We start from the raw sequence: 16,661 nt of genomic DNA on the forward strand, positions 1-16,661 counted from the left end.
GGCGGCGAGCGAGCCGCCGCCTCAGGACACGGCCGCCTGCAGGGCTCGTCCCGCACCCGCGCGCGCAGGCAAGTCGGGGCGGCGGGAGCGGGAGCGGGGCCGGGGGCAGCCGGTGTGGCGGCGGCGGCGACGACCGCCGCTCGTCTCCGGTACCGCGGGGATAGCGGCGCAGTTCGCGCCCTCGGGCCGGGCCGGGCCAGGTCATGCGAGCGCTCCCGCCTGCGAGCAGCCCCGCGCGAGTTGCGGGGAGGCATCAGCAGGTTGCTGCCTGAACAAAACCTTGCGCCTTTTAGATAAAAATATTGAGCTTTTCTTACCAGGTTTTGTCAGGATATCAGAAACACTAGGATTTGCCAAAAATTGCAAACAGAACTCACACTGAAAATGAACATGCCTAGGAATCCTACTTATTTTGTGAAAAAGTTGATTGTGCATCATGATGTGATTTCTTAAGAAATAAGCCCATGAAGACACGTAGTTATCAGTGTAGCAAAAAAGAGTAAAATGCAGCTATATATTACTTTTCTTAAACGATTTGAAGAAACCAAGTAAACAATCAGCAATATTTTTCCTTCTACTTAATAAAAGTAATAGGAAAGGGGGAAGTACTGTCGGGCACGTTCCCACCGACTTTATCTGGTGTCCTTCCTAGCATGCACACTCGTGCCATGCAGCCTTTGTAGTAAAGGTCGCTTCTGCTTTGGCACAGGCAGGTACTCAGGACTCTTGTTACACCCTGAGATGCTTCATCTTTTTAATTCTTTTCTTCTGACCGAGGAAAAAGCAAAATGAAGGGGCACAATATTAAAAATGTGATTTAATCTGTACTTCACAACGTTGACATTCTGAAAGTGTGATGCAGAATTGGAAATAGAAAAGTTGTTTATAAAAAGGTCGGCTTTTTATAAAAATGTCAACTTTGATGAAATCACATCTTTTCTTGCAGGAAATTTTTTTCTATCAAAACCATTCAAACAGATCTAGTGCTGACCTGTTGCAACCTTTAGTCCATGACTCTGGATTTTATGCGGTTTTTTAACATGAACAAACATAATATCATCATAAAAGAGATGATGACCTTGTCTAAAATGGGTTTCGTATCATTTTCCTCTTGTTATTGAGACTTACAAAATAGCAGTGTGCAGCAGTGTTTACTAAGGATTTCCACAGCATAACAACATAATTAAAAAAAAAAATGAACGGAACAGGCAGTTTTAGGTGCCCTATGAAGGCTGGGCATTCTGCGGGTGCTCCAAGCCTGAGTCCTCTACCCAGACCTTCTGTGCTCCATCTTAAAGTGCATTACAGGTTCCACTCCTCCAGCGTACCCAGCTTTCCTCTGGGAAGGGAGAGTGATGTGCAGCCCTTCTCCTTCCAGCTCAGGATCAGGGTGCAGACAGAGCACACTCAGGGACTGGGCTGCCAGGGCAGGCTCCATGGCAGCCCTCTGTTACACTCATCCACTAAATGGGCTAAAGCAGCAGATCAGTTGCCACTTTTCTACTGTATGCACGTATTTGAGCTCTTCTGCTGCTGCTTTTGGCAAATCTTTCCTGCGCTAAAAAAATTGCAATGAAAACAGAGTTTTAACAAGTGGAACTAATGGTGATGTGGCGCAAACCTAGAGTGTAGATACCAAAAAAGATACCAAAATGTTCTCCCATTCTGTCCCTTGCAACCAAGATACCAAAATGTTCTCCCAAGTGGAGATGAAATCACTTAGGGTGGAGCCTGCTTTGAGAGCCTGCTCACCCAAAACAGCCTCTTCAGGCTATGGAGAGAAACAGATATTCGAAGACAATTCACCCCACCTAAAATACGGAACAACTGAGCTTTTAACTCCAGTATCTCACTAAACAGTCAAAAGTTAATTGGGATAGTTATTCAGTTAAGAATTTCAGAGCCTATTTTTCGATGATCCTACTCCTGTTTTTCTTTTATTTTTCATATGACCTCCCTCTTTCATGGGTTTTTCTTTTTTTAACATGAAATCACAGAATTTTATAGTAATTTAAAATGGAAAAAACATACCGGATGAATAATTTAGGTTGGAAAACAAGCAACAGTGTCCAAATAAGATGTAGGAACAGCACGAAAGGATAAAACATTCAGTGGCATTAGGAGAAATTTGAGTGGTGTGAATTCATCAGTCAGAGCAAATTGTATGCTTTCTACTCCTGTTTCATAAGAATTTTTACCTACATTTGAGATACACAATTCTAAACTACTACTCTTCAGACAGATGCTATGTAAATGAATGATTACTTATCTGGCTCCTTTATAAGCGTCATACAGTGCCCTAGAATGTTTGCATTAAGGAGAAAAAATGGCAGAGGTGACCATTCAGGTGTAAAATCTAGAACTTCTTTTAATGGACTTGCTCTCTTTTCTCCCTCTTTCCTTTAACTAACTTCAATTTCAACCCAAGTAAAGGTTGAAAAGAGAAATAAAATTTGGAAATGGAAATGAATTTGGAAGTTGGAAATGAAAGTGGAAATTGGGAAAGAGAAAAGAGGAAAATAGGAATATTAAAATGTGTTTAAAAAAAGAACTGTCTTGAAAATAAGAGGTTTATACACTATGAATTATCAATTCAATGTCAGATATCCAGCTTTCAATGGTACATGTGTTTAACCGTTTCTTTTGCAGTATGTCCCAATGGAGTCAAGTTCAACAACTGGAAATAAAGTTTTTGGAGCAAGTAGACCAGTTCTATGATGATAACTTCCCCATGGAAATCCGGCATCTGCTAGCACAATGGATAGAAAGCCAAGATTGGTAGGATGAAATTTATTCCCTCTTTTAAGATTTGAATCATGAACTATTTTTTCTTTATTTGGCAGATTTTTAGGGAGCTCATTTGTGAACTGTGCAGGCATCTGTATTCTAAGAATACTATTCCTCTATTATGGGTTAAGTCTGTTGTTGAACTGGTGCTACCCTTAGTTTAAATAGAGGATGAAAGAGGCATTCAGAATGTCAGTAAAGCATTCATAAAGCTCCAAAGTTCTGACTCTTAATGTATTAAAAAAAAATTCCATTGTACATATTTTTTATGACATGGACATGCATATATGAAAAGACAGAACAAACTAAGGACATTTCTCTCTTGCTTCTATTCCTAATAAATCAACTACCGCATACTACATGAAAGACAAGGCAGTGCTTTTGAAGAAAAAAGCTGATGCCATTGGGTATTTTTTGTGCATGTGTTGAAATAATGACTTTAAAAAAACAACAAATTTAAAAGTTAATATAATTATGCATATAATCAATGTATAAAGGTTCTATTGATGGATTTTCTTAGAGCTCTTTTTTTCTGTCCCTTGCAACTTTGAACTTAAGGCTTGTCTGGAGGTGAGGTTTCATTTGAACTTATTCCTAAACAAAATCCATTAAGATTGGTTTAGTAAATTAATAGAATTAGTTATTTAATGGAAAAAGTAATGTGTCAGTTTTCAATGGAAATGTTATTTGCTTATATTTGCAGCATAAAATTATTCCTCTTGTCCAAAACAACAGTTTAAAATGGATGCATAATTTTGGGGAGCAAGCCAGCTATTTGCAGGAACTATTGTCTAGAAGGTGAATTTATGAACAAATTTGGATTGAATTAATTGGATATGTATCTTAAGAAAATTCAGAACTAAATGCCAAAAAAGTCTGTATTGGTAGTACTGGAAAGAGACATCTCAATTTTTCAAGGTAATTCCACAAGATGATTAGAATGCTCTGGCAAAAACTTGCTGAGGAGTGTAATGTTTCCTAACAATTTATAGCCCAGTGTTATAGGGCTGTGGGAACATAGCAAACAGATTTAAATCGCCTCTACTAGATTTAGAAGGCATATCCAAAACAGGCTTCTACCATTTTGGGGGCAAGGAGAGAGTATGTCCTTAGGACAAGGACAACACACAGTCCAAAGGGTATCTTTCTCTATTGTGCTCACTAATGTTATTGCCCTTCATGTAACAAGCTGTTCCACAAACAGCAGAAATAGTCAAGCTGTTTTTCCTGTGTATTTGTGTCCTTTGTCCGCTGCCAACTCTTCACCAGTATTCTCAGTGTCTTTCTGTGTCCCCAAATAGTTTGGCTGGGCAAAAGCTCATCTGGTACCTGGTGTGAACATACATATGTGCTGATTGGCCATCTGGCTACTGCCTCCTGGAGCAAGTTATTACTGCCTTTTCCTCAGTGGAGGCACTAATTTGGATCCCTCTGCTCTACCAACCTGATAGTTTCCTATACAATTTTTAAGAACATTGTATCTTTCAGACTTCAAGCCTGCTGTCAACTTTGTCTGAAGTTGGGCAGCAGGACCAGAAATTGTATTTGTGCGACTGACGAAGAGGGAGGCAGACTGTATGCACAAGACTAGTTTCATCTGGAAAGCTGAAAAAAGATATTTAAATGTTCAGTGAAAGAGAGACTAGACCCCTGTTTGTCTTCCCACTGAGTAACTTCATGGCCTCCGCTCACAACATCCTCATTCTCTCTATAAAGCTGCATATCTAGGGGAATATAAATCAGAGGGGAATCTAGGGGAATATAAATAAAACAAAATCAATTCTTTATATAGCTCTAAGTATATGCAAGAAGTAAATATATTTTTAAAGCCTTCATTTACTACCTTAATTTCTAAGTGGATTAGGATTTTGGTGCAAATATTTTGACACTTACTATGACATTTTTGTTTAGTAACATACATGTTTCACATCCATTTATTCTTCTGTAGGGAGGCTGCATCCAACAATGAAGCAATGGCAACAATCCTTTTACAGAATTTGCTCATACAAGTGGATGAACAGTTAGATCGAGTTTCACAAGAAAAGAATCTTCTCTTGATTCACAACCTTAAAAGAATCAGGAAGCTTCTTCAGGTAGGTTGTTACTTCAGATAACAAATTGTATACTCTTAGGGGTTTCTAAACATAATGCCCAAACACTGTTGAATGCAGTTCAGTCCTCTGAAAGCTCAGAGCCATCCTCATCACTGTAGATTCTGAGCAGCTATGGGAAGGTCAAACCTTAAACAAGATTACTCAGATAGTAATTCCACTGCCAATTACATTTGTGGAACAATATTTCACATTTTTAATGGATATCGCTCAGATGTAACAATGCTGTGACCTATTAGTTCAATATGTGTCTGTGTCTCAGTTCTTAAAAATAAGATTATTTAGTATTTAGGGATGTTAATATATAATACAAATGTAATTACTGTTTTTACAGACACTTATAGGTATTTAACTATGATTAATTGTGATTATTACAGAAATAAAAATGCGTATTTAGCCCTTAATAAAATAGTGGCACGAAAAAGGAACCACTGGAAATCGATAGCATGTTTGCTATTTCATGCTTAGCTAGAATAATTTATGAACGGCTTAAAGGATTTTCCATTAGGCTTTTGCGAAGTGGTATTTATTTTGTTTGTCTGAATGTTTCTCTCATAACTGTTTATTTAAAGCAAGAATTCTTAAAGTTCCGCTTCGTTAGTCATTTACTTCCTGCCATCTATGTCTTCTATATAAAACAGATACGTATCTGAGTTTAATGAAAGTTTGGGGTTTTTTCTCTTCTTTGATGGTATTTTCCATAGGTACTTCAATGATAGTTATATTGCTTGCAAAATGTTATCTGTATTTTATATATATGTTTTGGTCTGGAAAATCTTCATATGACATTGTCAATTATTTTATTCTCTTTATATCTGTGTATCTTTCTATTCTGTGTTCTTAGTGGTGGCCTTTTAAATATGTGACAATATTTCTATCACTACCACTTTTTCTTCCAGTATTATGCAAGTCATCTCATGTAACTTGAAACTAAGGTTGTTTTTCTTTTCTTTTCTTGTCTGTGTAGCAACATTATCCATAATTTCAATACTGCTCAAAAACAAATGTGGTTAACTGCTTTTGGAGTTAACTACAAGTTGAGCAGAAAGGGTAATTCTATTACTTCTGTCATGGTCTTAGAATATATTACCGTACTAGGCTTGAGAAAGAGCTGTATCACTCTAGTATAGTTATGCTCTGTGCAATAGCATGCATGTAGGAAGAGTGTTTCAGGTCAGTGAAGTTAGCAGTTGCATTACTGTATCACTGGCTTAGGAGACAGTGCATTTACGATTATGTTATCACAATGTGCACATGCAGAGGAATTGGTATATATTTACAAACAGGCTCTATGCGATTAAAATCTCTCTGTTCTCTTTCTCCTTCTCCCACCTCTATTTTATTTTAAAAATTTCACCACAATTTAGAGAGGCAACTCTGTGTAGCTAGATGTGTAGTCAGTCAGACATGGCAACTGAGACAATGGTCAGGCCATGGGCCACACATGAGTTTACATAATATATTGCCAATGTGAAAATGACTAGAATAAAAATCATATCCCTTAAGTCCTGGCACGTTTGGACATTATATTAGGTTGTGCTTCTGAAGAGCACAAAACAAATAAGGCATATTCCAGGAAGGAGAGAGAAGGGGAGTTTTAAGTGATTTCTGATTAAGTGTTTTTTCAGATGGTAAGGGTTTGAGGTAAGTTTCTAGAACAAGCCAAAATGCAGAGGATTCTCCTTTACAACTGTACAGCTCGACTACAGTTGTCATATCCTAGTTAAAACAGTGGTAGAGCTGGCACCAGAGTTGATCTCTTCCTTTAGATAAGCTAGTAGTAGAAGTTTCATGAAGATTTGTCCAACCCATCATTTCACTTGACTGCTGGCTTTCTGAAAAGAAATGCCATGCAGGTTGTGATGTGCAGCAAGTAGTTTTCTGTATCACTCTGTAGGATTTGATTAGTAAGGCTGTGATTTAACAAGCTGTTAGAGGCAGAAAGATCTCTGCTCCATTGGACCTCAAAGGTTTATATGTTTGCAATCTAAAGCATTATGAATTCCTTGAGAGGATATCTGTGATGCTGAATTTATACTACTTATTAAAAAGGGCCTCAGTCTTGAGCTTTGTGGTAAAATGTTTCCAGTTAAGAAAAAAAATAACATCTCCCCCTATTACTAGTAATGGTGGTCTTTCTCCATTCTATCAAGACAGCAAGTATCCTATTTTTAGATAAGAAGCTACTTGTACAGTTTCAGAGTACACATATGCGAACCAGCAGATACCAAATAGCACTTTCACTATTAGAGCTTTTCCTGATTTCTTATATAACCTTTAATACTATAGCGCACAGTCTATTCTGATCTCTAAAATAACTACTACAGGTTGGAGCAGGACCAGACTCTTGCAGTGCTGTTCTTTCCTTTTTTTTTTTTTTTTTTTTTTTTTGGATAGTGCAAATACCTTGACCTTGAAGTACATCTTCTTAAGATAAATCTATAACACACATTTTGGATTTTTATTTAAAATATTACAGTTAAAATTCCATGTTCCAACTTGTAATTTTTAAAACATAGATTGTAATTACATCTTCAACCAAAGTAGGGGCTGCATGTTCTTTAGAGCTGTACATGCAGTCTGCCAAGCTTCAGCAGTTAAAACTGATTCCTTTACTGGGTAGGTAACTATATCAGAGGGAAATGTTATTTCTAGTTGTGCTTAACTTATCCTTATTATTATCTGTCAGTTATTAATAATGGACTATGAACTGTACGTGGTGCACAGGTACTCACTGTTGCTGTTATAAAGTCCTTAAGTTTGAGTATGCAAATTATATAATTAGAGAAGTTGTGGCATTTCTTTTCAGATTTACATTTGAGTATTAGGGCCCTAATTTTTGAATACTTCACTCATTGTATTTCATTACTTACTATCTAAGAAGCCTGGCATGGGACATTTGGCTCCATTGCCCAAAGCTGGATGCATTTGCACATACAAAACTCTTGTAATTTGAGCTTGTAATTTTCTGTCAGCTTTGTGAAACAAGATCAGAAGAGGTGACTGAAGTATACAGTATACTTCCCTAGCTCTATTTGTCTCAATATACCACCTAAAGAGAGGGAGGTTGGAAGGATAAGCTGTAAACATAAAGAGATCTTTCACTGACTTTGGGGAGAAGCTTGGGTTCTTAAACGAGAGAAAGCTACATTTGTAAACATTTTTTTCAGTTTTGGTGACTCTGTGAACAGTGTTGGTTTGATTTTTCTCTGAAGGTTACCTACCTTATCTCTGCTTTGCTCTCTAGAGCAACGCTTCTTTGAAATTTCACAGTTCACTCCCCTTCCTTCCCCTTTACACCACACACGTAGATGTACTGACATGTAGAGCGCACACACGTGCGCACACACACGAAGCTGTTCAAGCTTGATACATGGTCTGAATGCGATGCTTGTTTATTATTTTGTGTCAAATTATGTTACAATATTAAGTAACACTTGTCAAGAAAGCTGATGCTGGAAACCAGCATTTATCTCTAAGTATGTAGAATACCACTTTGCACTGTGGTAGAGGTTCCTAAACATTATGATAATAACAATAATAAAATAATTACAAGTACCAAACACACAAAAGTCATACAAAACCAGTCTGTAGTTCTTGACAAAAGATAAAAGGTGAGATGAATGTTTAATTAATAATAGAACTAGATCATTAATGAGGAATTGCTTTAACAGGAGAAGTAATACACACTTTACAAATGGCCTGTGCAGCAATTTTCTGGACAGCAGACAAATTGTTGGGATCAAGATTCCTTGTGCTGTTACTGAATTTAGAAAGCATTTCATTTAATAGTTACTAGTACCACAGCCAAGGCACACTCAGTCTGAAAGGTATCATTGAGATTCAGATTTATTATCAAACAGAGAGTATGTTCTGTTATGAGCTTCACCTGAAATATTGCCTTAGTTACTCCGTGGAAATAAGGATGGAAGGAGCAGGAGAGGCTTGCCTGCCTCATACTTGCAATAGGAAATTTTGATCTGTCTTAAGAGTTGTAAAGTGCAACGAGGAGAGCTGTTAGCCCAAAGACAGCTCTGCCTAGAATTCTTCTTTTAGGCCACAGGGACCATCTCTGTTCCTTTAAAGTTAGAAAAATACCTATGGAACATGACACTTTTACTTGGACTTTTGACATTTCCAAAATTATACAGAGGCAAAAAGCAAACATTGACCAGGAAATGTGCAATTTGACCAAGTTACAAGTACTGGAAAAACACTAAGAAACTTAGCTAAGCAGCTATGGTTGCTGCTAGTTTCTGTGTCGTACATATAGCTCTCAGTAATTTGCTTCTCTATCCATTTCTTTCTTTGGTTGAAACATCACTTCCTGATGTTCATCTGGCATAAATGTACATATTAAAACCTGAATCAGAGTTTTAAGCTGAAATCCTTCACATTTACATCCTGTATTTTTCTTACTTCTCTAGCCAGCACATTAAATTTGCCTTTATAGCAGTCATTTTCTGCAGAGCGGTCTTTTGTTACTGTACTCTTCAGTGGAAGCTATTATGGCACATTTACTTAGCAAGGTTAGATTCCCCTTCCCTCTTCCCACAGAACTTCCACTCACACAGACAGCAGTTCTGTGCAGGCATGAAGGAGAGGAAGCCTTCTGAGGCAGTGTGGGAAGGAGGGAGCAAACTGTGCCTGTGGTTTTTTCTCCTGTTTAAAAACTAGATTGAGAAAAGCAAAGCTGATTATTCGCAAGTACATGGTTTGTGCGGTTGCTATGACAACAAAATGTAAAAGGCAGGCGTGAAGCCTAGAAGAGCTACGTATCGCTTCTAGGAAACAAATTTTGGATGCAACAGTCTATAAGACCTTAGCCCATAAACAATTACATCTTAGCTTTTAAAAGGATTTTTTTTTTAAGTGACAGTGCACCTGTCTCTGATTTAAGCTTCTCTGCAATATGTGAGTAGATCCAGTGCACAAGAAAACACTGATGAAATACAGAAACTCATGTAAGAAATAAACTGTCCATGTTCCTGACTCACATGCCAAAATCTTTGTTCTGTTAAGAAGAGTGGGACAGCTGCAGTGCACTTGTAAGAGCCAAGGGACCAGCAGGCTCTGAGTAGCCCAGGACTCGGAGATGGGCACGGTTTCCCTAGCATCCCACAGTGGCTCCTGCTGCTTTTGCAGTGGTGCTGGGATATGATTGTAGGTCTCAGAATAATCCAGTGACTTTCATCTTGGAAGTCCCTATGTCCTTGCTTTTTCCCTCCAGATCTGAAAATTTGGAGCACTCAGCAAGTACCTGCCAGCTGAGATGTAGTGCCATGCAATGCAGCCCTGCTGTCTGAGCTGCCTGCAGCTCAAGAGCCACAGATTGGCTGTGCTATGTATTACAATGGATACGTGACAATTACATGAGAAAAAAGCAGAAATTCCCTGAATCATCCTGCTCACGACTAAAGCTAATATATATACTCTACTCCCTAGCAATCTTGTCTCATTAATGACAACATGATGTGTCACGTTGTTGTTTATGATTTCCAGAGAAAATTTGATTTCATGAATATTTCTTCATACTTGATGTTACATTTGTGACATGTGAAATGACAGATCTCAGGAACAGGAAGAAGAGCTACTCTGCTCGTTTATCATTGAAGCTTGAGTTAACAAGTACACTGTGTACTTTGGGGATTTTTTTTTTTTTTTGCTGTAAACGATGCTTATTCATGACACTCAGTTAATTCTAATGGCAGATTCTTGTGTATTGGTGCAATTCACCCACTCACCAACCCTATGAGAGCCTCAGATGAGAACAGGGCAGGCAACGGGCATTCTGCCTGAAAAGCACGTCTGTTAACACACCATGCACGTCTGGGGAAGTTCATACAAAAGAGGATCACAGGATTTGCTGATAAACATTCACCAATTGCATCAAAATGGACTTCTGGAAGGACAATGTTTATATGTTGGAGGTGTGAATTAGTACTTTAATCGATTATACTTTTTCCTCCTGCACAACCCTACTTTTGTTACAAAATGATCTGGAATAGCATCTTAAAGTATCTTCTGCCATCTTAATTGCTACTTGTTAACATTATGGCGCTTCTTTCCGTACAACCCTGTCTCTAAGCAGTACAAAGAAATAGCGTCCTACTTTACATGATGTTACTCACAAATGTAACACAGCAGTGTATTCCTGGTTCTGTTTCAGTTTCTCAGTTATACTACACAGCCTATTTCCATCAATAAAGAGAACTGAACATCTTTATTCTTCTCCAGATAGAATCAAAATGAACATATAAAGGTTTTTATTATGTTTCAGGTCTGTTTATGCAAGTCACTGTACCAGAAATGAAAAGCATGAGGGATATTTCCTAACATTTATTTCAGTACATTAAAGAAAATTGACAAAGTATTGTTAGATCTAAAAGAGGATATTCCAGGTGGTACTTAACAAATATTTCTAATAAGCACTGTACTGAGAAACAGTTGCAAAGAATGGAAACATAGCCACTGAAGTTTAAGTTGCAGTTTCCTGTTAAACAGGATGAGAATGGAACAAAATAGAGAAACAGATCAGTTTTAATACACAACAGAAGAACCATTTTAAAGTATTATTTATGCATATCTAGTGCTCATGTAACCTGTCACATCAACAAAGCAACAAATTACAGTAGGAAATGTTTCTAACCAATATGATCTGCTATCTAATATAATTCAAACTGAATTTTCATATTACCATCTTGCCCCCAATAAGTTTTCTAGATCAACTGCTAAGACTGTTTACTAAAAATTTTGGTCTACAAAGGGGAAACTGGCAACAGCAGATCATATTCTGAAGTAGCTAACCAACCTACTGTTAGTGATTTCATATTAATTGCTGAACATTAGCTAACAAGGATTAAAAAAAAAAAGTTTTTATACAAGACTGAAAGAAGGTGACTTACTAAATTAAAATTGAGTTCCCAATTACTATTTATAGAATTCAAGCCTAACAATTTATATACATTTCCATTTGTTTTTGTAGAACAGATGTGAATTAGCTTGCAAACAGAAGTATAAAGACCCAAGCAAACAAACTTTTGTGGTCTTTGCTCATTCTTGAGTGTTAAGGGCCCAGTTGTGAACAAATATCTGCCAGAGCAATTAGTTAATAATGCTCTGGACTTGGAGAAAAAGGTGGAGAAAGATCAGTCATCTTTCACCTATGTTTTTTTCTTTGCCCTCTTTTGTAGGGGATATAGCATTTTTATTTATTTTGAAATAAATCTCATGTAAATAAGAAGCAGCACTACATTATTCATCTTTTGTGGCAGCACAGTTCTACTGTCAGATGGTGAGATCTACAGCTGTATATTTTCTGTAGATGCATGCTTAGAAACACACTCTACATGCTTAGAAAACTACTGTTCCTATAAACTGTTCCTTTACTCTTGTTAGTGTCTGTTTGGAAGTACTCAGTGGAGTCTGGGGACAAATTAGGAGATGGAAAATAAAATCTCTATGTTTACAGCTTTATTTGCATTCATTACATACATGGTTGCATATGTCCTAAAGAATGTTATAATGTTTTGAAAAATTACGCATTATACTTTGTGAAAAAAGCAGAAATGTGGCATTGCATATCTGTGTTTTACGACTTCTCAATAGCTATTGTCTAAAAGAATTAAGGTTTCCTTTAAAGTTCTCTTATGTATTTTGAGAGGGAGGAGGGGAAATCTAAAAATAAAAGTCAAAGAAGAACATTGTAAATAGTGTCACAGGTACTTCCTCTTAAAGACCTAGATAAAATAGAGCTATGTTTTTATTAGAATGAGACTTTTAGTAAGAATACTGCCTGTTTAGATACAAGATTTTAAAACCTCACAAGCACTTTACAAGGAAAGACTCAGTCCTTGTGATGCATCTGAGAGAAAGGTGTTGTAGTATTGTTTTCATTGTATTTTCTGTCTGGTACATAATTAGAGGTAGGAAATAAATCAAGGCAAAATGTTGTTTGTCACATTTGAAGGTGAAGTGAAAAAGAGAAATAAGTGTGTATTGTTATGCCTTCCCATGCACACACTTTTTGAGCTACACAATTATAAAAAGTTTTTTTCTTAAAAAATAAAATTAGAGAGATTTTCTTTCCTTGTTTTGTATTACATTAAGGATGGCATACCTGCTTATCTACAAAGATGCTCAGAACCAGACTTAGTAAAATAAGGATATCACAAGCGAGTAATGAGGAAGGAAATGTATCTCCACTTGACTTTGTAACCCTGTTTCCTATCTCTTTGTGTCCCACCTCTGTTCCATCAGCTTCTTTTAAATATTCTTTTAACTTCAACAAATATACCAACAGTCATACGAGTTAGTAGTTCCATGCCTCCCATTAAGATCTTGTTGTATACGCTTTAAAACCATAAAGTAGGCTTTTTCTAGTAGAACGAAGGAAAACCAGAGTTAGTGTTTTTGATACCTTAAAAATAAAAAGAAAAAGAAAAAAGAAAAGAAAAGGAAGAAAAACAGAGAAAAACAATCAAATTTTAAACTACTAAAACCTACTCAAAGAGGTCCTTTTCAGGTCACCTTGAAAACTAGAGGAGATAATCAGGTAAAATTCTGACTGACTTTCTAAAGGTTGTACAGCATATCCTTATACATTAGAAGTAGAAAACAACAGTCATATTACCTAATCCCCTACTTCAATCGCTGAAGACAGAATCAGCTCAAGCAGTGCATGTAGAAGTATTCATCTATAGATTGTTATAGATGTGTATGTGAGAGGCCTTCGATATATGAAAAGAAAGCTGGCCAATATTACTGTAATTGGGAATGATCCACTTTGTAATGGAGATGCTCACAGGAAAATCTGTCAAATTTTCGAGCATTAAAAAAAAAAGAGAGAGAGTGGGAGGGAGGGAGAGTCTCTCTCTGGTCTAGATTTCTTAGGTCTTTTCAGGGAAAGCATTAAATATCAAATACTAAAACTGCTAATTGTTAGTTTGTTTTTTTTTTTTAAAAAAAAAAAGCATATCTTTTGAAGGCTTGTAATATGTATTTTAAAATTTCTCCATTATGTTATGACTTACACATCAGTCTTGAATTTCCCCCGGCACTATTTCATTTTTATAAAAATATCCTGAATAGTTTTAAAAAGTCCTGAACAGAACACATTTTGAGGTGGGGCAGGAGGCTTTGCCCACTAATAAATGTCATCAGAGTTCAGGAAAATTTTTACCTCTTCAGAATGATTTTTTTACCCCCCATTTAAATTTATCATCACGATGCTGATAGTTACTGAGAAGAAGCAAGCCCAAATAACATCATTTGTTGTTTATTTTAAGTCACAATGTGAAAGACCTCATCGATTAGGAAATGGAAGAAAGGAGAAAGAAAATTTATAAGAACAACAGAGCTACAGTAAAATTAGCAGATAAGAGTAACATTTCCATTTGGAACTTCAGATGAAAACTGTGGTGAAAGACAACAGAATTCCCAAGTTCCCTTCTTTGTTGGTTTGTAGGGAAAGATTATTGTAAGTTTTCTCTGTATTATATATTTATTTAAACTTAATACAAGCTTGCATAACTCTGGAATCCATGTTCTTCTTCCTTTCCTGGCTGTCAGGGCTTATGTCACACTTTAGGCTAAGATTCCCATATCTCAAGCTTTTTTGGGGGTTAAATTTTATTATTTTCCACTTTTACAACTTTTTCAATAATGGTAAATTATTTTCTATTTGTTATTTAGAAGCCAAGTTCAACTTAAGCAAATTCTGCCTTGAACTAAAGACAAAATTGAAGTACAGACCAGCAGGAGTTTGCAGTAAATTGATAACAAGGGAATACTGACCAGAACATTTTGTAGTGTAATTATCTTTGAGAACCATAAAATGAGAGAAGAAAAAATTCTGGTTTTACTATTATTTTGACAGTGAGTTAAACACGAGTTTTGTTATTGTTAAGACAGTATTTAATAAGTTACAACCCTTATCAAGTATGGCCATTGATACACTATAAATCGTACAAGTATAGGAGTTCTGGGACAGAGAGCTAAAGGTAGAGACGAGAATCTCCATTCTGGTTAGAGCACACAGCTCAGCTCAGTGCCAGCTGTCCAGAGCTCAAAACACGTTTGCAGTTTGTATATCAGAAAGGCAATGCTCATTCCTGTCCTTCAGTCACAAATACTTGTACTGCAGAGTTACAGCATTTGCAAAGCGTTATTCCAGCTTTCCTTTTAGAGAGGCAACAGCTCTGAGCTCTGGGCTGCACGAGGGCAGGTGAAGATTCTCTGCCTCCTGCTCTCTTTCTGCTGGATAAGATGGCATCAGACAAGCACCAGACTGGCACAGCTCAGGGAATCACTACACATACACTTTATTACTGGAGCTTCATGAGTTGAGAAGAAAAAAAAATAGTAGTGCATTTCATCTGTTAGGTCAGATATTTTTCCCTTAATGAAACAGAGAGAGAAAAGTTTTTAGAAAATTTTGCATATGAATGGTATCTAGAAATGCTAGGAAAGTCCCTAATACCTGGCATTTGTGGTGGGGGATTTTAAGTCATCCCATGGTCACAAGATTTTTTGAAATGCCTTTTCTATGTAAATATGTTTTCCAGCTCCAAGAAAGGATTTTCAGTTCTTGTTGATGTTTTTAAATAGCTTTTATTTGAACTCTTTCTGTAACAGGACAATAATGAAAGGTAGCTATCAATCCTTAAGGGTTCTGTAGAAGATGGGTCTTGGTTTGGGATTTTTTTTTGGAGGGCGGGGGGTGGGAAAGTGTTGAATTGCAGTTTCAATACTAGTTCTTCCAGCCTGCCTTGATTTTTCCTCTTTCCCTTCTTAGGTTCAAGGCTGAATCCTAAAAGAGCCTCAGAGGCTTAGCCCAAAATGATAAAAGCAACAGCTTTGTCACTGCTGTTTGTAATCCCAGATTGGAGTCCCTACCTTCAAACTTGGGCATCCAGAAGTTCCTTGTAAAGGCAAGGACCTACCTGGCTGCAAGATTGCATCTTTGTATTTAAAGCACTTTCTAGGAGTTTTTACTCTGTTACATACTGGTCAAATTCTGTTGGGCAAGGGTAAGCGCAGACTAATGCTTCTCAAGGTTTGTAACTTCAAATAGCCTGTGGAGATACCGTTACACAGTGTGGCCCTCACATACTAGGCATCTCCAGACAAAAGCTTTATATGGAAGATGATACTCCATTCTACCAACAAAAGAAATAACAGCAACAATTAGAAAGCAATAGTTACTAACACCTAAATTAATATGTGCACCAGTGAATTTTTATCAATCATAGATTTCTCACCACAGCTTTTATCCCAAGGCTTTTGAAAAGAGGGTTAGTTTTCCTCTAATCACAATACAAACCAATGAGACGGGTTAACAATCTAATCTAGTGTAGCTGAAACAAGGCAGGCCTGTTCTGCCCTTTCCCAGACAAACACTCCTTACTTCACTTGTGCTGATTCTTAAACAACTCATACTTTGCTGAGCAATTCCAGTCCAGTGAGGGGCAGAAAACCAATTCAGAAAAAAGTGAGTAATTTTTATCTCAATTGGCAATGTGAATTGGCTGGCTAAAGAGTCAAATAGGCACCAGACCAGCATGAGACAGGTTGGCATTGCACAGCTAGGAGCAAGCCAGGTGAGGGCATGACCATCCTTCTCAGCAATTAATTTGCTTCAGCTGTTCCTGCTGAAGCTGCTTTCCTCGTGAAGCTCCACTCTACTATTAATCTTTTGCAGGCTACTGATATATCCTGGCCCTGAAGTTCAGTGGTGCTGAAAGAAGTATGCAGCAAGAACAT

The 16,661-nt window shown here is 37.2% G+C and overlaps 1 protein-coding gene across 4 annotated transcripts in view; it reads left to right on the top strand.

Annotated features, from left to right (window-relative positions):
* The first annotated feature begins 6 nt into the window (after positions 1-6).
* The window catches only part of STAT4 (signal transducer and activator of transcription 4), a 44,401-nt gene continuing 27,746 nt past the window's right edge, over positions 7-16,661 (top strand). For all 4 annotated transcript variants that reach the window (XM_085321287.1, XM_085321295.1, XM_085321303.1 and 1 more), the window contains exons 1-3: positions 7-68; positions 2,650-2,778; positions 4,736-4,880. In XM_085321287.1, coding sequence (XP_085177413.1) covers positions 2,651-2,778; positions 4,736-4,880 — 273 coding nt within the window. In that variant the 5' untranslated portion in view covers positions 7-68; position 2,650. The remainder of the gene's footprint in view (positions 69-2,649; positions 2,779-4,735; positions 4,881-16,661) is intronic.

This window comes from Rhea americana, unplaced genomic scaffold (assembly GCF_003343005.1).
Source record: "Rhea americana isolate MKP2758 unplaced genomic scaffold, rheAme1 scaffold_12, whole genome shotgun sequence".
NCBI classification, from domain to species: Eukaryota; Metazoa; Chordata; class Aves; order Rheiformes; family Rheidae; genus Rhea; species Rhea americana.